The 23,532-nt window shown below is 39.6% G+C and overlaps 1 protein-coding gene across 4 annotated transcripts in view; it reads right to left on the bottom strand.

Annotated features, from left to right (window-relative positions):
- Nucleotides 1-9,882, bottom strand: part of sergef (secretion regulating guanine nucleotide exchange factor) — a 392,241-nt gene extending 382,359 nt beyond the window's left edge. For 3 of the 4 annotated variants that reach the window (XM_039753309.1, XM_039753318.1, XM_039753326.1), the window contains exons 1-3: nucleotides 9,616-9,882; nucleotides 7,800-7,938; nucleotides 5,868-6,017 (exon numbers count right to left, since the gene is read on the bottom strand). In XM_039753309.1, coding sequence (XP_039609243.1) covers nucleotides 5,868-6,017; nucleotides 7,800-7,938; nucleotides 9,616-9,660 — 334 coding nt within the window. In that variant the 5' untranslated portion in view covers nucleotides 9,661-9,882. The remainder of the gene's footprint in view (nucleotides 1-5,867; nucleotides 6,018-7,799; nucleotides 7,939-9,615) is intronic. The other variant, XM_039753335.1, reaches the window with a different exon arrangement.
- Nucleotides 9,883-23,532: the final 13,650 nt, after the last annotated feature.

Raw genomic sequence — 23,532 nt, 5'->3', positions numbered from 1 at the left:
GGGTTGGCCGGGTACTACCGCCGGTTTGTACCTCGGATTTCAGAGAGAGCGGCGCCCTTAACTGATCTTACAAAGAAGAGGGCTCCTAATCATGTGGTATGGACTGACAAGGCGGACGCTGCATTTAGTGACTTAAAACAGGCTCTTACGTCAGCACCAATATTAAAAGCTCCTAATTTTTCTCCCTTTATTCTCCAGACGGACGCTTCGGACACAGGCCTGGGTGCAGTGCTGAGCCAAAGCGTCGATGGTGTTGAACACCCCATCATGTACCTGAGCCGGAAACTGTTGGATCGAGAGACCAGGTTTGCAGCGGTGGAGAGAGAAGCCCTTGCGATCAAATGGGTGATTACGCAGTTGAGGTACTACCTCTTGGGCCGGGAGTTCACTCTGGTGACGGATCATGCTCCTTTACAGTGGATGGCCCTTCACAAGGAGTCAAATCCACGGGTCACTAGGTGGTTTCTTGACCTTCAACCTTACAAGTTTTCGCTTATTCATCGTAAGGGTTCTCTCCATGCAAACGCTGATGCTCTCTCTCGTGCCCACGACCTCTCGGTGCAGGACGCCCAAACCGATGGGTCTGGGCTGAGGGGGTCTTGTCACACACGTGCGAGTAGGTCAAGCTAAAGGGCTTGAGTAATTGTAATAAAACATCTGACCAGGGGGCGGCGGAGTGCACTGACTGTCTTTCTCAGTTCCCTACAGACCTTTCCCGGGAAATCCTGCAAGGTTCCGCCTCTGAAGACGTCACTTCAAGCCGCCCCTTTGATGACGTCACTTCCGCCGGCCCTTTGATGACGTCACTTCTGGTTCCGGTCCCTTTGACGTCACTTCCTCTCAAGACCTTTAAAGCCTCCATCTTGGCCTACTGTAGTCAGTGCTGTTTTGGACTCTGTGAGATGCACATCGTTTCTTTGATAAGAAAACCCATTTGCAGCTGGGAAAAAACAATATACAGGTGGCTGCCCCAAACCTTTATGATGTCTTGGACTCGTTTGTATGACAATATATATATATGACAGCAACACTCATCACTCACAACAGTGACAAAACAATTACATTGACAATCATGTTACGTTATTTTCAAAATGTTTCCTTTTCTTTTTCATTACTTCTTTCACACACTACTTCTCCGCTGTGAAGCACGGGTATTTTGCCAGTTACACTATAGATTTTAAAGTGATCTTGATGAAGTATTTATTCCCTGGGGTAATACGACTATGTCTGTTTTTGAGCCAAGATTTATACAGTGATCATTAGTTTCTATCCATTAATTTTCAACTTCTATGAAACGTTTTTTTAGATATCTGCAAAATTCCATGTATTGCTATTAAAGACTCCATTGTGTTGTATGTAGTGTTTGTCACAGAATCCAAATGACATATTTAATCCCTGAATTTTGAAACTTAATTATTATGTTGTTAGGAGAAAAACTCATTTTCACAAATCTTAAATCCTACTCATTTTGTAAAAATCAATTCAAATCATAGTCTGAAAATATTTTCACATTTGACCAAGATAACCAATGAACCTCAACAAAATGTTTAGCTCCACAGCATGTATGGTTTCCAATGCATGTTTAACTGAATTAATCATCTACAAAACACATTTCCTAAATTTCTTTCTCTTTCTTATTTTTAAGCTGTTTTTTTGCATACACTACTAATGAAGACAAACCTCACCAGGGCCGGCTCTACTTTGGGGCAAAAGGGGGCAATGACCCTTAAAAAAACGTCCTGCCCCCTTAAATCAAACTTTTAGAAGTTGAGAAAGAAAATTATAGATTACCCACAAACTGAATATGGACAAGATTTACTCCAGTAGCTGAAAAATCCACTGGAAAAGACACAAATGAGATCATAGGTTTTCACCATTATTCACTGTTTCCCTCTGTGCTCTGTTTGAACGCAGGCTCACACAGCACTCGGCAGAGTTCTGCACTCACCCGCCCCCCAGCTAAACATCCAATCACTGTTAGTATGCAAATGACCCAGTGTCAGGTTTCTCAGTAGGCAGGGCAGAGCAAAATGAGCTTGTCAACAGTGGGAGGTTTTGAGGAAACAGCAAATCTCTGTTTCATGAGATAATTAACGACAACTAAAAAATACATCTATATTTGTACAGTCAATGGGGGACTAGTCCATTGCTCTTCTCACAGTTTCAGTCTGGTAGAGAAGTGTTTCTTCCTCGATCCCACAAGCACCACTGTGAGCCTGTCTGCTGCACAGAGCAGACTGGAGGACCTGTGTCTGTCAGACCCCGACACAAAGCCCCGCTCCAGCTTTCAACTCTGCACTCAACCGTTTTCTCGTTTCATATACTGATGTAATCACAGCGATTTTAGTAAAGCTTATTCACTTCCCACCCCAGCTTCCAGCAGCTCACAAAGGGAAAGTTAATGCTGTGAGATGCATCCTTTTTCCCAAGCTTTTAAAAAGTGTGGCGCTGCTCCTGCCTGTACCAATAGCAGTAGCAATGATGCTGCTGCTGGTACATCAGAGACAGCAGCTAGCATGTCTACTCCTGTGGCATCAACAGGCACTGCTTCTCCTGTACCTCTGTCAACAATTGCTGCCCCAAAGCAACCCACTCAGCTACCCAGTGACTTAAATGGCAATACACCATCCCAGCCAATACTGGGTAGTTAGTCCAAACGTGTATTTGGTGGTACAACATTAAGATCATTCAATCCTGCCTGGTACCGCACACAACCATGGCTGTTGTACTCTGTTGTGCGGGACGCATGCTTCTGTTTCCCCTGTCGGAAATGTTAATGAGAAGGATATAGTTTTTACCTTAACTGGTTTTAACAACTGGAAAGCAGCACTTGATCGAGACAAGGGGCTACAGAGGCATGTGTCCAGCCACAACCATGTGCATGCTTCAACCATCTGGACTGAGCATAAAAGCAGAGAGGCCACGGGGACTGTGGATTCAATGTTGGTTGGTAAAACACAAACTTGAAAAAAAAAACATTACTATGTCAAGAGTATTGGTAGTGCTATAAGGTTTCTCTGTGTAAATGAGTTGGGGCTCCGTGGGACTGCAGAAACCTTGAGACATGATGCAGCGGTAATGATGATGACATTGCTTCAGGTATTTTTCTAAAACTGATGGAATATACCTTAGAGAAGGATGAGAAGCTAGCAAGCATTGCTAAGGGTATCCCAAAAATGCAAAATACACATCTAAGGATATCCAAAATGAAATTATCCAAACACTGGCTGACATGGTGCTTGGAGAGGTCAGGAAAAATATGAAAGTGCTGATTCTGCAGGGTTTTGCCTCAAAAGTGATGGGACCAGGGATAGGTGCAATGTGGAAAATTTGTCTGTGATAATACGGTTTGTCAGAAATTCCATGCCAGAGGAGCATCTTATTGGGTTGCTTGACTTGCAACAACTTGATGCAGAGTACATCACCTCTGAGATCCTGTTACACCTTTCTGATGCTGGCTACAGTGCTGACAGTATACTTAGCCAGTGTTATGATGGGGCTTCTGTGATGAGTGGGGTTAGAGGTGGTGTACAAGCTCTGCTCCAAAAGAGCTTGACAGATATGTCCCATACATCCACTGCTACAACCACCAACTGCACTTAGTGGTTGTGCATGCCATGCAGAGTGAGCCATGTGCAAAAAGGTTTTTTAGCCTATCTAGTTCACTCTACAACTTTTTCACCACCACTATGTGCTCAATAAACATGATGCACCTTGTCTAAAAAGGCTGCTTGAGATCAGATGGACAAGCCACTATGAGGTGACAAGGTGCACTGTGGACAATCAAGAACAAATCCTTAGTATCCTATCTGAGATGACAGAGGATGATGATGCTGCAGTTGACCTGTGCACCGAGGCATCAGGCCTGCTATGCCAAATTAAGAGGCATCACTTCTTTGAGATTGGAAAGTTCCCAGTGCGGGTGCTTGGTGTCTTGAAACCAGCAAATGCTATTCTACAGTCTCAGTCAGTTGATCTGTGCAGTGCTTCTGAGGTTGTTAGTGCAGCACTGGACTCCTTAAAAAACATCCGTGAGGATGACTGTTGGGGAGTGTCATCTCCTGCTGAGGATGAGTCACATCCAACAAAGAGAAGGAGAACAATGAGCAAACACCTGGGTCAAAGTGTTGTGCTCTCAACTTTGGGCCATACAGACTCTGGTGACCCTACCATTTCCCCCCATCAGTCTCTGAAAAGATCCCTGCTCAACATCCTTGACAGGGCCATTTCAGAAATGGAAACTAGATTTTCACACAAGAATATTGACCTGATGAGAGCCATATCTAGTCTTGCACCCAAATCTAGCGCATTTCTAGATCCCACCCTGTTGCACCCTCTGGCTGTGATGGCTGGCACTGTAGCAGATGTTGTAAGTCTGAAAAATGAAGTTCTTGTGGCAAAACAGATGCTGCTCAAAAAATGTTCAAAGGAAACAGACCTGTCCACTGTGTGTAAACTCCTGCAGGAGTACAAGGAAGCCTTTCCTGAGTTGCATAAATTGTATGTAACAGCCCTGGTAATTGGTGTGTCTTCAGCATCGTGTGAGAGTTCCTTCTCCACTTTGTCATGGGTCCTAACCCCCTATCGTCACACCATGTTACATAAAAGAAAGAGGAATTTGGTGATCTTGGCCCATGAGAAGTCCATAACAAATAACTTGGATATGGATGAACTTGTAATACGAGTTTTTGCAAAGGGAAACAGGAGACTGTTGTTGTAGAGTGGATTGAGGAGAAAGGAGAGTGGAGCTGTTCAGCTGCAAACAGAGAGTTCAGTTGCTTGCAAAACAAACGAGCTTAAAACAAGACAAAAAGACAAAGACAAAGAAAGAAGAAAAAAGTTAAAAAGTTCTGTTCTAAATCTGTTGTGTTCTACAAATTACTTTGAGAATTGTAAGAAAGGACATGGTGAATTGTTTTTTTTTAAATTACTATGCCAACCCTTTTTAGTTTTGTAAATATTGGCTATATTGAGAGGTCTTATTTTATTCTTACTTTATTTTGCAAATTTATTTGAGAATTAGGCCATCAAATTAAGATAAATTTTATGTTGTTGGTTGTAAAGATCTGGATGCATATTTTACTTTATTCTTTATTTTTTTTTATTCTATTTTCCAGTTTTATTTTTCAAGACTTGGTGAATTGATTTTTTTTATAACTTGGCTACCCTTTTTAGTTTTGTTAATATTAGCAAAAGTGAGAAGTGTTATTGTTGGGTTTGAATATATTTGATATAGGCCATCCAATTAAGGTAAATGTCATGTTTTTAGCTGTTATAATCTGATGAGGAATATTTTATTTTTTGTTGTTTTCCTCCTGAGGAAATTGCCACCTTATCGTGGTCAGGGGGTTTGCATGCCTCAGTGATCCTAAGAGTTACACCAGCAGAAGCTTAGCCTTCAGGTGGGACACCCAAGTTGAACAGGTCTTAGGGTAGAGGCCTGACAAAGTGCAATCCAATGACATGACAAAAACAGTTATCCAGAGCAAATCCACCCACCCCACCCCTTTCCCGCCTCCGTCGCTACCATGTGCCCCCTTCACATTTCTGTCTGACCCCTCATATATGCCTGTCTAGAACCGGCCCAGAACCTCACTAAGATTCTTATTCAAGTGATGATATCTATCTGATAATTTTCATTTTTACTACTGGATCTGAGAAAGACAATTTCCAATGAGTATACCCAAAAAAAACTGCTTTACATATATGATCCTTTATGTGTCTCATCTTACAGTCACAGATATCTGACATGTTTAAAAAAAGCATCTAACAAATAATTACAACTTATGTGTTGATAAAACATATTTTTAAGAGATTTCAGCCAAGCCACGTGTTTTTTCTTTTTTGTGACAAGTGGAATTAAATACCTGTTAAAATTAATGTGAAATCCCAGCCACAGGCCACCTGAACCACAATTCGTCCTTGTAGAGAAGGGCAGAAATATAAGACTTCCTGCTTGTGTCCCATTCCAAGCTGCCCTTTACTATTATGCCCACATAACAAAAGTTCCCCCGACTCTGCAAAAGTGAAAAAGCTTAAAGTTAACCAAACAGTTTGATCAAACATCAAATAACCACTTTGCAAATGGGATCTATGCATGTGATTATAAATCTTTCTATAAAGTCATTACCCTTTATCAGTGTCAGTATTTAATTAGAAGCAAGTATTGTGGTCTGGCCTTGTTGCTTTATATAAAACCTGAATTGACCTAAGAAGCAGGAAGTAAAAAAGCACTGAAGAAAGGACAGCAGGCCACAGGCAGTAACTTGAGGACCCCATGTTTACCTGATGGACTTACGTAAGAGGGAGTTGATCACACCTTCCTGTGATGGAAAAACAACAAACAGCACTTTCCCTAGGTATGAGCAGGTAACAACCTACACTGCCTCTTCGATGTGGACAAATAACAAGTCACACCATCCTGGAATATGAACAGATAATAAGTCATGCAATCTCTAGGATATGGATAGATAACAAGCCACATCGGCCCTGGATATGAATGAAAGCAATGTCAATGCACCAACTGAAGAAAAAGATAATGAACTTTGGTTATTAATGTAACTAATAATGTAACCAATATAAGTAATATTTAACTAATTCTAATTACTGTAACCAATTATGCTAGAGTAATTCTGGGCTGATTTAATAGAAATATACACAGACACCTTTTGCATCTTTAAGAAACAGGAATTGGGTAAAAAAGGGTAATTTGAATGAAAATCTGCACCTTAAAATAGGCCTTATTTCTACAGGACAGTGATCCAAAGTACAAGAAGTAAAATGAAAACAACAGACGATATCAGAACATAAGAAATTTGACCATTGAGAGGAGTCTGTTAAGCTCATTTGTTTAGTTACAGTATCTACAATGTGCCAGTATCTCATCCAGATACTTCTTGAAAGTTGCCAAGATTTCTGCTTCAGCTATATGACTTGGTAGTTTGATCCAGATTCTATCAAATCCTTATTTAAAGTCTTGAGATGAACTTGGTTGCTCTCCTCTATACAGTTTCAAGTAGTGCTATGTATTTTTTGTAGCATGGTAAAGCCTTCTCTTTCATGTCCGTGGTTGCTATTTGTTGAAGAGAGTAGGGTTTCAGTATTGCTATTTTTTGGATTTGGCCTTTTTTAAATTTTTTTATTGTAGATTAGAAACAGCATTTCTGTGCAGTTCTTTAAATATATTGCTAAGACTCTGATACTAAATTCCCCTGTCTGCAAGAGCTGGGTCAAAAATCTTTTGATGTGTCTCCTAAACCGACCTGCAATTGACCTTAATTAAGCAGCAGTGCCTAAACAAATGCAAACTGAAACAGCACTTCAAACAACTAAAAACAAAGGGTATAAACCTAACCCGCACTCATGTGTTTCCAATTCCTGATGCATTGTACCTTCTTTCAAACTGTACTGAGGTCTTGACTTTATCACCATTAAAAATCTGTGGCAAGAGCATATTGTTTCTGTACTCAACATTAAAACTTTACAATTTAGGACATTTTTTTACAAGTGCAACCCTCAGATTAAACTTCTAAAGTCACCATATCATTATCTCACACTGACATTTTCACAAGAAGCTCTTAGTAAACAGTAAAAATATCCAAGAAAAATACAAAAAATATATTATTTCAGTCTTAGTGGATGAACATTTCAAAAGAAGTATGTACAAACATTGAATCTAGATATTCATTTCAGAACAGAAATAGGAGTATTATAAAAGAGCAAAAATAAAGAGGCTTGAATTTCCCTCTCCTCCCTAATCCTCATCTTCAACAAAGGATTATCTGGATCCAAAGACTTACCTGTGATAATAGCAGAATGCCCCCCTCCACCAACAAGGCATTTAATATTGCCAATGGACGCCAGACCCTGTGTTACCCTCACTGGCAGCAGCACATCTTCCTTGTGGCCTAATCCCAGTTGCCCATAACTGTTGGCACCCTGTTAATTCCAGTAAAGCATCAATAAAATTATGTTAGCACAAATAACTATACTTTAACAACTTAAATTTTAATTATTCTATTTTTGGCAAAAACATGTTTAGAGCTCATGAAACTAAAAATTACTAGATAATTGAGTAACCAGAATAAACTTTTTTTTCTTGAGTTGATATACTTCTTGGTGTGTGGGTGTGTTTGTGTGTGTCCTGCGGTGGGTTGGCACCCTGCCCAGGATTGGTTCCTGCCTTGTACCCTGTGTTGGCTGGGATTGGCTCCAGGAGACCCCCGTGACCCTGTGTTCGGATTCAGCGGGTTGGAAAATGGATGGATATATACTTTACAGCAAGTAACAGTATATTCTGCATTCTACTTAAATCATTGTCCTTAAACACCATAAACTGTGTAACCCCTTGGATTTCAAAGGAAAGATGGAGCTCAACTTGTGACACACTTTTTTAACTTCACTTATTTTAAATAATCAAAATGTATAAAGCCGATTATAGGTTATGTTTGAGGACACAAATGACATAGCATAATTCCATAGTAAACAATGGAACTTCAAACCTACTAAATCGGACTTCAGTTCAGCTCTTCCATCTTACTCCTTAACATTGCCCTACATGTACGGCAAGAATACCATAGCATTTAGCTAAAAAGAAATTCAACCCAAGCTGCCCATGTCAAAAACAGCAACAATATTTATTTTCTACTTCAGAAGAGACTACATCCACCACCAAAGTCAACTAGACAGTTACAGGACCATTGGCACTATATTCAAGTTCAATTTTATTTTCATGAGCATACCTGAATTTCTTAATATATACTGACTCACGTTGACCTTATTTGTATTGTCTGATGTTTGTACTTTAATATGCAACTAGTCTGTGACAGACATTGCAAATATAAATTTCACTGTACCGTGAATACATTTTTTTTTTTAAATAACTTGTTTTCTTTTCACTCTTTTCTCACCAATGAAAACATAACATATACTATCAGTTCAAAATGTACCCATCGGCAAACCACTATAAAACTGAAAATACAAACAAACTAAACTGAAACGGGATCACAACACGAAATACGCCGTTTTCAAATATTTGGTAAAGTCTAATGACATAAGTTAATGTATGCTTTTGGAACAATATATCAGCCTGTTCTCATATAATTTAGTAGCGGACTCGCATAAACTGCACATAAGCCCAATACAACATTTAAGGTGAACGCTAGTACGTGATGCGATGATTATTTATGTAACCGTTAATTTCGATTTTCCACGACTGTGAATTGGTTTGACTAGGTTTAAGTGTGACACTTAACTAACATTTCTATCAACCTGAAATGCTAAGTTGTAAAGTTACGAGCATGCAGTATATTTAACCTCATGATACGTGCAACAGTGGACATTATAATTCATAATAAGGAAAATTCCCTACTAAATGTAACTGGCTTGCACCTCTAAACGTCTTCCAATGAAGATGGAATATGATGTATAAATACATCTTTAATCATCAGCAACTAAGCTGAAAAAACTCACAATGTATTAATACAATGTTACTTTGAAACTGACAGCATTCTGTAGCACCGAGCACAACCTTCGGGTTTATTGTGCGTTGCGACAAACTAAAAAAACTAAATGAGAAGTCTGCACCCGTGTCAGCTCCACCATAAATGCACTCACCCATGCAAACAGCAAACTGCCAAGCAGCTCCTTCTTAGCTGTCATGAAGATAAACAAACACACGTGCAAAGGACTTCTGCAGGTTAGTTGCGTGGTATTGCAAAGCTTATTGGGTTCACTGTATTCCAATGCAGCGTGTTACATCCTAATCTTAACATATTTGTACTTTTTCACAGAAAGCAAGTTTTTATATGTTTAAGTGCTGACCAAAACCTGTAGCTTTTATTTTTCATTCGTACTAAGTACAGTGCACCTTTGACCCGTCAAAATTGGCATATGCTTAGCCAATCAGCGACTTCGCCTCCTGCTCTGCCTACACACGTCAAGATAGAGTCTCGAAGAAATTGATCAGTGGACAGAGTGGCTGCCTATCAATTTCTATTAACCAATCAAACGTAGGAATTTCCAAATAGCCATTTCCTTTTCCTACTTTCACTTGTAGTCGGAAGCATAACTTACGACTTCACCGTATACTGGAGACTGATTGGCAGAAGTTGTTGTGTGTCTGTTAGGAAAGTTAATTTACCTGCCGCATCTCCTTACCACTCAAGTTTGCCACAAACTCTATTTTTATATTTTGTAGTAATTTAAAAGATTTACAGTGAATTGTAAGAATCTACGTTTGTAAGTTTACAACTACTATTTCGTTATATGCGTTTTGAAAATCTCAAGGTCTGTAATATATGACCGTAACAGTTGGTTTTCTAGTTCATTAATTAGATAAATGCGAGGGAGTTGTATGTGTGTATTTCCCTTATTTTTGGCTCCCCAAACCCTAAAAAATTTTTGCCATTGTTGGACCATATCTTGTGCAGGAAATTATACCCATGTGACAAAGAGTAATGTAACAGGTACCTTTAGCAAAAATGTTCAGAAGGACTTGAAGTGGTGCATTCCACATTAGCCAACCCCAGGGGTTCACCCCTTAATGGAATACGAGGGTTCAAAGGTGTTCATTTTTAACAAAACTTCAAAAAAATGGAGATCGGTAGTATAGGGATTTGGAGTGTAGTTTAATGTTATTTCAAGACTGCTGATCGCGAACATGAAAATATTTTGGATATTTGATTCTTTACTGGTGGCCATAGCTCTCTAAGAGCCACTCCCAAAAAGATAAAATAAAAAATTTAAAGCATAAGGTATTTCAAGGTGATTGATTACGAATATGATGTTATCGTTAATTTTTAACATTCACTGCTGACCTTGCTCTCAATGAACCTCTATCAAAGGGTAAAAATTTACAAATTGCTATTACAATTAAGAATTTCGATATTTAAACCGAAACAGACATTTTAATATTTCAAATATCTGACACAAATATTCTGGTTTATTATATACTTCATCCTCGTGAAGTAAATCATTTCATTTCTTATGAACACCCTAAATTAGGGTTCCATCCATCCATTATCCAACCCGCTATATCCGAACTACAGGGTAACAGGAGCCAATCTCAGCCAACACAGGGTGTAAGGCAGGAAACAAACCCCGGTACAATTTAGGATCGTCAATGCACCTAACCTGCATGTCTTTGGACAGTGGGAGGAAACTGGAATACCCGGAGGAAGCCCACGCAGACACAGGAAGAACATGCAACAGCACGCAGGGAGGACCCGGGAAGCGAACCCGGGTCTCCTAACTACGAGGCAGCGGCTCTACCCACTGCACCAGCGTGCCGCCAAATTAGGATTTTTATGCTAATTCAGACTTTTTTTTTCTTCTTAGCTTACTGCTTTTGCTTTATCTATTGTTTTCACAGTTGAACTGTATTTCTCTTTTCCACTGCATTCTATTCCTGACCATTTAATTACTACACCATATTTTAGACACATTGCTTTTTATTTAAAACGTTTATCATTGAATTTCATTTGTTTTGAATTTTTAAATGAATAGACATAATACTAATAAGTAATACTGAGACATGAGATGCAAATAAAATTTAAGTGAATTCCTTATTTCAAACAATTTTCGAGCATTTTAGGATTTTATTGTAAAATAGTATTTTTTTGATTGTGTCTAAAGATTTATTTTACTTGGAAAGTAAAAATTAATAGAAAGGATATACTGTAAGTTTACAACTACAGATGTTTGTCCTTCTACCTACATAAATCACCATTTAGTAGTTGTATTTGCAGAAAAGAGATAGATCTGCATCTTTGGTAATAAGTCAAATACATCTAAGATAGGCATTTGGCTCAGTCAAGGTGCAGGATATATCCCCTCTTGTGCATGAGTAGAATTAAATATCAGTGACTGAAAACCTTAGGTGTCAGGAATGGCAGACACATTGCCATACCAGAGCAGCATATTATAATGCTACTGTTACGGACTCCAGTATGTAATGTATGCTGTCACTGGATGAATAAGAGACAGAGGTATCTAAGTGACCTATGTCAACCTAACTCTCACATTGCTTTTTCCAGAGGCCTGTAACCCCCCAGATATTAACCGTATATTCTCTTTGCTTTTCTCATGTGCTGACTGACTACTGCAGTACAGAAGTCTAGGAATGAATGCAGTGCGTAGAATTCACACTAAAACATGGCATATGGACAAAAGCGTAAATGTGCATACGCACAAAAAAATCCAGATGCATAAATCTGGACACCAACTTCCACATTTTTCCGCTACATAAATCCCTGTCGGCATGAAAAGTAATGCACGCGCCTGTTGCCACTCCCCAACTCCTCCCAGAATTATGCCTCTGTGAATATGTAAATCAATATAAATAGCCCTTAAGCTCAGGGTTCTGTGAAAGGCAATGGCAAAAGCACGGGGGGAAATAGAATTTCAGCGAATATCAAGTGGAGGCAAGAAAACGTATTATTTGTGGTTTTAAACAGTGGTATAAACAACAAAAGGAAGTTCATCGAGTGACAGAGTGTCGGAGAAAGCTCAAGTTCACAAAGTCGCACAGTGCCGAAATAAAAAAGAAGTTTTCAGATATCAAAGTCACTGTGTAAAGGTGTGTCGTAGCCCACTGTCTGAGTGTCATATGAAAACGTTTTAGGGTACAGAGAAAAGAAAAAAAAATAGGGACACAGTGGGAAAAAAGCTTGAAATGTCAACTTTAATCTTGAAATTTCCACTTTAATCACGTAGTTTATTTTGTCATTAAAGTAGAACATCATAAACTTCATCTTAAAATCGTTTAATTTACTAGTTTCTCAAATACCATCATAACTAAAGTAGCATGTTAAATGCTTTGTATTGTATGTGTTCTTCTGTGTGCTGTATGTGTGTGAATCACTACGTGCTTCTTAAACGGGCTTTTTCTTCCTCCAACAGGACACAGAATCCATTACATTCATTATATTACAGCTCTCTGAATAATTTAAATACTGAGATGTATTCTTGATATTTTCATGATGATAGGAGTTAAAGCATGTTATTAAACGGTGGCGCAGTGATAGTGATGTGCTGGCGCCCCGTCCAAAAATTGTTCCTGCCTCCCGCAAGAAACTTGCTGCGCCATGTGCAGCCTTTGATGAAATTATTTACTGCAGCAGTACTGTCTCTTTCAAATGTACTAACCCCAATTCCTGTCCTTCCTTTTCTTTCTCCAAGTACCCAATCACAACGCAATCAGCTCTGTAATAGATGCATCTGTAAGCTTAGAACGCCGATTCTTCAAAACTTTTAAGGAACATTGAAATATCTTCGTAGTACATGTTTAATTATTATATCCATATATCCTTCCAGTGTCGCGCCAGCCCCAGCAAGAATACAGCACAAGGCAAGGACAATCCCTGAACGGGGCACCAGCTCATCGCTAGCACTGCAACATTGTGTCCTCATATGTTAAATTATTAACAATATCGATTATTTAGGGTGGCATGGTGGCACAGTGGGTACCACTGCTGCTTCGCAGTTAGGAGACCCAGGTTTGCTTCCCGGGTCCTCCCTGCGTGGAGTTCGCATGTTCTCTCTGTGTCTGCGTGGGTTTCCTCCGGGCACTCCGGTTTCCTCCCACAGTCCAAAGACATGCAGGTTAGGTGTGTTGGCAATTCTAAATTGTCCCTAGTTTGTGCTTGGTGTGTGTGAAGCATCCATCCATCCATCCATTTTCTAACCCGCTGAATCCGAATAGGGTCACGGGGGTCTGCTGGAGCCAATCCCAGCCAACACAGGGCACAAGGCAGGAACCAATCCTGGGCAGGGTGCCAACCCACCGCAGGACACACACAAACACATCCACACACCAAGCACACACTAGGGCCAATGTAGAATCGCCAATCCACCTAACCTGCATGTCTTTGGATTGTGGGAGGAAACCGGAGTGCCCGGAGGAAACCCACGCAGACACGGGAGAACATGCAAACTCCACGCAGGGAGGACCCGGGAAGTGAACCCGGGTCTCCTAACTGCGAGGCAGCAGCGCTACCACTGCGCCACCGGTGTGTGAAGCACTTTGAGCTAAATTTTTTTGTATGAAAATGTGCTATATAAATAAATGTTGTTGTTGTTGTTGTTGTGTCTGCCCTGTGGTGGGCTGGCACCCTGCCCAAGGTTTGCTTCCTTTCTTGCACCCTGTGTTGGCTGGGATTGGCTCCAGCAGACCCCCGTGACCCTGTAGTTCGGATATAGCGGGTTGGATAAAGGATGGATAGATTATTTAAATGATGTTAACATTTTATCTGTATAATGTAGTAAACACATTTTGCTGCATTTCATCTTAATAATGATATCGTCATCATATATAAATACACCCTTTATAAAGTGGCTCAGGTTGTGCAATAAGTACAAACTGATCTACAAGGATTACTTGATGGACTGATTGATTGCATTTATAGTTCTTGAAAAGAAACTGTTTCTGAACCGCGAGGTCCGTAAAGGATATGCTCTGAAGCATTTGCCGTATGGGAGAAGTTCAATAGACAGCATGGCTGAGGCAGCGTGTGCTAGATGCTGTATACCGATAATTCTCTTTCTGATCAGCTGCTGTAGAGTTGTGATTCCACACACAGATACAGTGATATAAATACTCCGAGTGGTGCTGTGAGAGTAATGTGAAAAAAAGATATCCGCTGTGGTAACCCGTAACAGGAACAGCTAAAAGAAAAAGAAGGTGTAGGCAGAGTAACAACGCTAAAGCAGCTATGATATTTGGAATAGTTTGGCCATTCTGTGGACCATTATATTGTTATAGGTTAATTACAATCAGATGCCTTAAACTAATAAACAATATGCGGTTAATTTCAGTGTATACAGTATGATAAAGCCGCATCAGGGATGTGAATCTAAAAAACAAAGGGAAACTACACTGGAACAAAAGCATTGCTTTGATGCTGGGTGCCGCCAGTATTCAAAACCGAGCAGAGAACTTGCGTATGTCAGGGATTGAGCGAGCATGAAAATGTGCATGGCTTGACACCAAGTTTAGTTTTTGTACATCACAATGTGAGCGTGGAAACGGGCGTATGCACCGTTTATACATGTGGCCCCAGGACTGTACTACACCATGCAATTATAAGGCAAGATGGCAGGAGAGAATAACATACATAATAAACGGCAGGTATGTATAAAAGATAGTTATATTTATTAAAGTCAAAAAAATCATGAACAAAAAATAGTAGGCTGCTGGTCAGAAAAGCAAGCAAAACCATATAAAAAGGCAAGTAATTCAAACTGCAAGAATGAATTTGTAAATGTATTTCATACTAACACTAAAAACCTAAGACTCATACATACCCTACTTGGTCGAGTTTCTATTTTATGTTTGCACTCTTCCCATAATGTGACTGCTGGATTAATAATAAACATCAGCACATCAGCCAAATTATTTGAGTTGCAGGTAAGGTGCTTGGTGTGGGTGTGTGTGTGCCCTGAGGTTGGCACCCTGCCCGGGGTTTTTTCCTGCCTTACACCCTTTGTTGGCTGGGATTGGCTCCAGCAGAACCCCGTTACCCTGTAGTTAGGAAATAGCAGGTTGGATAATGGATGGATGAATGGATAACGGATGGATGGATGGGACAAACAGCATTTACAGTAATAGGAGGGCCCAAAGGTGGCGCTCAAGCCTTAACCTAACAGTAATTTGTCTAGAAATGCCTTTTATGTGAAAACTGACAACTGACATTTTAATGTTAACATTGAACTAATTGATTGCACTTGACAGAAAAAAATTTAAAAAGAAAGTAACAGAATTTTCTTGGTGTGTCATTCCCTAAGCAGTTGTACTTAGTGTCAAGTTCATTACATATTTCCCCAAGTATTAGGCCAAATGTACAAGCATCACAAATTTAAAAAGGTGTTGAACCCTCCTTGAACCGTCACCTTATTGTGGTGGAGGGGTTTGCGTATCCCAATGATCCTAGGAGCTATGTTGTCCGGGGCTTTATGCCCCTGGTAGGGCCACCCAAGGCAAACTAGTCCTAGGTGAGGGATGAGACAAAGAGCGGTTCAACAAACCTCCGATTAAGAATAAAAACCTTGGACGACGTTTTCCCTTGCCCGGACGCGGGTCACCAGGGCCCCCACAGTGCAGTGTCAACACCGTATATGGTGGGGATGGTGCGCTGCTGACCTCGACTCGGGACGTTGTGGGTCGGTGGAGGGAGTACTTCGAAGACCTCCTCAATCCCACTAACATGCCTTCCAATGAGGAAGCAGAGCCTGGGGACTCTGAGGTGGGCTCTTCCATCTCTGGGACTGAAGTCACCGAGGTGGTCAAAAAACTCCTTGGTGGCAGGGCCCCGGGGGTGGATGAGATACGCCCAGAGTTCCTTAAGGCTCTGGATGTTGTAGGACTGTCTTGGTTGACACGTCTCTGCAACATCGCATGGACATCGGGAACAGTGCCTCTGGATTGGCAGACCGGGGTGGTGGTCCCCCTCTTTAAAAAGGGGGACCGGAGGGTGTGTTCCAACTATAGAGGGATAACACTCCTTGGCCTCCCTGGAAAAGTCTATTCGGGGGTTCTGTAGAGGAGAGTCCATCGGATAGTCGAACCTCGGATTCAGGAGGAACAGTGTGGTTTTCGTCCTGGTCGTGGAACAGTGGACCAGCTCTTCACCCTTAGCAGAGTCCTGGAGGGTGCATGGGAGTTTGCCCAACCAGTCTACATGTGTTTTGTGGACTTGGAAAAGGCGTTCGACCGTGTCCCTCAGGGAATCCTGTGGGGTGTACTCCAGGAGTATGGGGTACCGGACCCCCTGATAAAGGCTGTTCGGTCCCTGTACAACCGGTGTCAGAGCCTGGTCCACATTGCTGGCAGTAAATCGAGCCCGTTTCCAGTGAGAGTTGGACTCCGCCAAGGCTGCCCTTTGCCACCGATTCTGTTCATAACTTTTATGGACAGAATTTCTAGGCGCAGCCAGGGTGTTGAAGGGGTCCGGTTTGGTGAACTCAGGATTGGGTCACTGCTTTTTGCAGATGATGTTGTCCTGTTTGCTTCATCAGGCCGTGATCTTCAGCTCTCTCTGGATCAGTTCGCAGCTGAGTGTGAAGCGGCTGGGATGAGAATCAGCACCTCCAAATCCGAGACATGGTCCTCAGCCGGAAAAGGGTGGAGTGCCCTCTCAGGGTTGGGGGAGAGATCCTGCCCCAAGTGGAGGAGTTTAAGTATCTTGGGGTCTTGTTCCCGAGTGAGGGAAGAATGGAGAGTGAGATCGACAGGCGGATCAGTGCGGCATCCGCAGTAATGCGGGCTCTGCATCGGTTTGTCATGGTGAAAAAGGAGCTGAGCCATAAGGCAAAGCTCTCAATTTACCAGTCGATCTACATTCCTACCCTCACCTATGGTCATGAGCTATGGGTAGTGACTGAAAGAACAAGATCGCGAATACAAGCGGCTGAAACGAGTTTCCTCCGCAGGGTGTCTGGCATTCCCTTAAAGATAGGGTGAGAAGCTCAGTCATCCGGGAGGGGCTCAGAGTAGAGCCGCTGCTCCTCCGCATCGAGAGGAGTCAGATGAGGTGGCTCGGGCATCTGATCAGGATGCCTCCTGGATGCCTCCCTGGTGAGGTGTTCCATGCACGTCCAACCAGGAGGAGGCCCTGGGGAAGACTCAGGACACGCTGGAGGGACTATGTCTCCCGGCTGGCCTGGGAACGCCTTTGGATTCTCCCGGAAGAGCTGGAAGAAGTGGCCGGGGAGAGGGAAGTCTGGGCCTCTCTGCTTAAGCTGCTGCCCCCGCGACCTGACCTCGGATAAGCGGAAGAGGATGGATGGATGGATGGATGGTTGACCTTAAAATACAAGGCATGTTTGTTTAGCTAATGGAAAATCATTGAGGAGGTCAAAACACAAAACAAAACAAGCATTAACTGGTGAAAAGATTTATTGAAAAGACAGTTGTCTTTTGTTGTCTAAATGGAGACAAGACTAGGAGTAACCAGGACACTACCTGTGTAAACAAATCCTTCATTCTTACACATGTAGGACTTGAATAACAATCTGATTTCCCCTCTATATTTGACTTTTGTATTCATGCACTTTATTCAAGGGATTATGCTTTCCTTCCACTATAGCTGTCATGTGCAGATCTGCATTTACAGCATATTTCAATGTTTTTACAGTTTGAATATTTAAAATCAAATTTCAGTTTTGAAATCCATCCAATCAGCTTCTTGCTATTGTTGATGCCACTGTATGACCTGGGCTGAACCCCTGGCTTGTGCAATCAGTAGCATAATCACATTCTTCTAACTGACAAATAAGATGTACTGTACTTTATGCTGAGACACCACAAGAAATTCTTCATAGTTCTCCATGCTGAACAATATATTACACGCAGTTGTGGCATTGTATGTAAATCACTGATCATTACAATCAAAGGACTCAGTGCCTTCAACCTCTCCATTTGCAAAACATGCAAAGATCAGCAGCACCTACTTGTTATGAAAGATTGGCATAACATTAGGAATGTGGAGTAGTGGCAGTATACTGCTGCTGGATTATGTGAATTTCCCCTTGGGATTAATAAAGTATCTATCTATCTATCTATCTATCTATCTGTCTATCTATCTATCTATCTATCTATCTATCTATCTATCTATCTATCTATCTATCTATCTATCTATCTATCTAGTAAATATTTACCTGCTAATTGCAAATAACATATATTGTGTTGAATTTATCTTGTAAATAATTCCTTTCCTTGAATATTTAATTAAAACAAAAATATTTCAGTTTAAATGCTGAGAAATATTTATTTTTTGTGATTAGGTTTATTGATTTTGGTGACAAAAATCTCCACTTACAGCTTTCTAACAAGATCCACACTTTAAAAATATAATGCATATGTGTACTGTATAATGTACTACAAATAAAAATGTACCCTGTATTAAACTAATAATTTTATACTGTGCATAACAACATGCAGCCAGAAAAACAATAATCAGAATTAATGACTTAAAAAAAAATGAAGAAGAGTATGAGCAATCTGTATTCTCATGGAACTAAAACTGAACATATGTTAATTTAGTTTTTGATTTCACATCTCAAACATACATAAAATTCTGTTATTTGACCAAAAATTTCATGTTAATGTCATATATATTTTTTTTAAGATTAAGAAGGTAATAGCATTTAGTGCATCACATAACATTTCTATGTTTTGGTGTTCAAGGTCTTTCATAACTAAAGGCCTGCATGCCTTTGACTTAAGAGGTTTTCTTTTTAAGAAGATTTTCTGAATGGCATATTCATGCTGTCAGTATGTCACAGCTGCACAAAAATTCAGTGAATAAAGCATTAGAAAGTTACTGTGACAATAATAATATAAAAAATACCTGTTTAGTAAGCCATCATTTACCTAAATTATTTTTATGTGTGATGCTTGCATTGCTTATAACTTCTTAGTACTCCAATCCAATATTTCCTTTTTTCAGTTTTTGCTAACCTAAACTTTACATTTAAACCTCTGGAAGTTTACTGCATAGCTTTTCACCATTTTAGGTCATTCATTGCATTTCAACTGATTACATTTGAAGAAAACTGGTAAAATTGAGATGTTCTAAAATTTTTGACCTGTAGCATAAATATAGTGCACCTAGCATGGACAGATAGCCACTTTGTTTTCACAAGGTTAGTGGCTGATGATGGATGCCTCTAATAGTGAGCAGCACAGAAAAGAGCAATGAACAGTTGGTAAGTGGCTATAAGTTAAGATGTACCAGCCTCCAGTGTCTAGGGGACACCTGATGACACCCATCTGGTCTGTCCAAGCCAAAGCTAGTGAGTCTCTAAGCAGTTGAGGATAAAAGTTATCTAACCCTGGTGATTTGTTTGATTTCAGCCTATTTAATCCAAGCAGTAGTTCTCCCTCTACAATTTTCAAGACCCTAAGTAGTAAGTACCTCCATAGTAGCCCCTTTTACTTTTAAGGTTATCTAGTCCCTTTTACTTTTAAGGTTATTGAATTTTTCGTAAACTGTTATATAAAGTCCACCTAAACTATTATAAAGTGTAAGCTATTTCACTGTCTGTGTATTCTGGTTCACCAAATTGTTCCTAATACTCTTTACCTCTTTCTTGACCATTCTTTTACTAATAAAAATGTGAAAGAATCTCTTTGGGTCATCTTTCACCTTTTCTGCATTAGGTATGTTCATTGCACAAATCTGCTTTGTGATGAATCAGTCTCCCTTCTTGGGTTATTCCTGTGTTGTTCCTAATTTTGCAGCGAAATGAATGGATGGATAGAAGGATTCAGCAATTAAATGTAATAAATACAATGCTGTCTGCAAGCAATGATAGTTTCAAGCCAAAACCAAGTTCTGGATGAAACATCAGTCCTAGTCCTTGAGTAATCAACTGGGTAATAAAGACCATTATGTTTACAGGCAAGTGAGAGCAATAAAAAAAGAAAATTCACCCAATGTTGTTTTTGTTTGCACTTTATTTTCTTCATTCCATGATACCATTAAAGATCAGAAAAAAGAAAACAGAACCATATATTAACATTTGACCATGAGATATTGCAGTTGCAGTTTGAACATCTTGTTGGGCTTAAAGGGGCTGCTCTTAACTGGTTCAGCTCATATTTAACTGGTAGACACTTTTCAGTGACTTTAAATTCCTCTTTTTCGTCTACTGCTCCTCTTAGATATGGTGTTCCTCAGGGATCCATTTTGGGTCCTATTTTATTCTTTATATACCTTCACCCTATTGGAGCTATTTTTAGGAAATTTAACAATTCTTTTCACTGCTATGCTGATGATACTCAGGTTTATATTCCTGTCGGCAACTTTGCAACAAATCAACTGCACAACTGTCTTTCTGAACTAAGATCCTGGATGGCTAATAATTTTCTTGATCTGAATCAAAATTAAACGGAGGTGCTTATAGTGGGTCCATCATCTAAAGCCCAAATTGGTCCTGGATTTCTCAGCTCTTTCTCTGTCTTTTACAAATCTCAAGTCCAGAATCTTGGTGTTATCTTTGATAGTAACCTCTCTTTTGAGAAGAAGATTAATTCTGTAGTCAAGAGTTGCTTTTCCAGCTTCGTCTATTAGGTAAGATCAAGCCTTTTTTATCTTCTAGGGATCTTGAGAAAGCTACTCATGCTTTTATCTTTTCATCATGCTTTTATCTTTTCACGCCTTGATTACTACAACTCGCTGTATTCTGGGATTAACAAATCCCTGATACACAGGTTACAGTTGGTCCAGAATGCTGCCGCTCGCTTTCTGGTTGGGGCAAGAAAGTCTGATTCTGTTTCTCCAATATTAGCTTCTTTACACTGGCTGCCCATCAGTTTTCAAATTGATTTTAAAATCTTGTTGCTAGTTTTTAAATCTTTACATGGGCTTGCTCCTGCCTGTTTATCCAAATTGTGTGCTTTACACCAGCCATCTAGAGTGCCTAGATCTTCTGCTCAGTTGTCTCTTGTTGTTCCTCATACTAAGTGTAAAACTAAGAGGGACAGAGCATTTGCAGCTGCTGCTCCTCACCTGTGGAACTCTTTACCTCATTACATAAAGGAGTCGCCTACAGTTGAACTCTTCAAAACAAGATTAAAGACTCATTTCTATTCACTTGCATTCCTTAACCTTCAGTAATACCGATGGTTTCTTAATTGTGATTATGTAACATTACTTCTATTTATTATTTATTTTATTTATGTTCATATTTTATTTCTATTTATGTTATTTGTATGTTTTTTTTATTCTATTATTGTAAAGCACTTTGGCCACAGCATTCCTATGTTGTTTTAAATGTGCTATATAAATAAATTGACATTTGACATATCTCTGGATGCAGTAACAGGTCCTTTTACAATCATAACTAAAACTGATTAGTTGTGTCAGCTACTGGTACCATACATGTTTGGATTATGTAATGGCACCGTTGATACAAACTTTAGCTTGAAACAGACATTAGAACAGGTTGAACGTGACACTTGGTTATAAATAGCATTAATAATGATAAATCTGACTACATGTTATAAACATCATGTTCATATGTGGACTGTTCTAAGTTTTTTCTTCATTCTAAAATGATGTTTACTTCTTCCACTGAACATTTTCAGGACTTGTATTTAACACACTGAGAAAACTGCTCTGCTACAACATCTTCATGCTGCAGTGGCAGTCATTTGAGTATTATCTTAAGCTATTTAAATTATATTGATAATTTAAAAAATATCTTGGATGGAATGTATTGTTTATGTAAATAGCATTGTCAAATAACAAAAGGCTGCATTCTTTAGAAAATGACATGGTGATTTTTTTCATTTTTCTGATCAATCATTCTATTGTACTCTTCATGGTATGAACAATTTCAAGACTCTTTATACAGCAAATAAGATTTAAACACTATCAGGTAAAAAAACTATTCGATAATAAGACTGCGATTATAAAAGGGTAAATTAATTCTTTTGCTAACAATTGAGTATCTTATTGGAAAAAAATCTGCCTTTAGGAAACACACATCAGCAAAATATGAAGGTGTTAAGGAAAAAGCTTCTCAATTAGCCTTGTGTGTGTTGCTGGGATTAGGGGGGGAGTTAGATTACACAAAGCAGAGGTTATCGTTTGACTTACACCATGCAGTGTCCAATGTTCATAATACAGGCGAGTATATGTTCATTGTGGCCATGGCGAATGTGTGTGTGTAAATATATATACAAAATTCAACCTAGAACACAAAACGAAGATAATATTTGGCTCTATTTCTCTTACATTTAGTCCACTAGAGTAAATTCTTTCAAAGGTGCAGTTTTACTGTTATTTTTCTCAATTACTTTAAAGAGCAAGATACTGTCCTTTCAGTAAAAATGCTTAGGGAGGTTAGGTGGAATGACAATGCTAAACTGACTTAAGTGGGTGTATATGTGTGTTTACCCTTTGGTGGACTGGTGCCCTTTCCAGGGATTGTTCTTGCCTTCCACTCAGTGCCTGCTGGGATAGGCCCCAGCTCCTTCTCAGGACAGATGGATTCTCAGGTGTATTGTTTCTTTGCACAAAATATTACTTTTTTGTACCTGTGTCTGGTTAAAAAGGTCTGATTTTATAAAAATGACTAGGAATAAAGAAAGCTCTTCTCAAGAACATTAAAGAGATGTAGTAAGAATTAAGTTATATTCCTAAATGTGGCACAAATTCACCTGATTTTGTCTTCTAAACACACACTATTTATGGTGCCCTCTCAAATGCAGAGAGAGGCCAAAAGAATTCATATTTAAGGTTTTCAGACAGAGGCATTAATGATTCTTTTGTAAATCAAAAATGCTTACAGTGAAAGGTGCATACAATGCAATTTCCCAGAACTAGTTTTTACAGCAAGAAGAACACTAAAAAGAAAAGAAAATCTAGTCTTGTAAGAATATAATCAGTGTTTTTAAATATTGCTTTTTGGTAAATAACAATTTCTCCATGAATCAATTACCCATTGTACAGTACAAAATAGGGAACTATGCAGACATTTTAATCACAATACTAATTACTCATAATAACTATACAATGAAAAATTATA

Source organism: Polypterus senegalus, chromosome 1 (genome assembly GCF_016835505.1).
Source record: "Polypterus senegalus isolate Bchr_013 chromosome 1, ASM1683550v1, whole genome shotgun sequence".
In the NCBI taxonomy this organism is placed as follows: Eukaryota; Metazoa; Chordata; class Cladistia; order Polypteriformes; family Polypteridae; genus Polypterus; species Polypterus senegalus.
The sequence above is the reverse complement of the archived record's forward strand: the minus strand, read 5'-3'. Positions and strand labels throughout refer to the sequence as shown.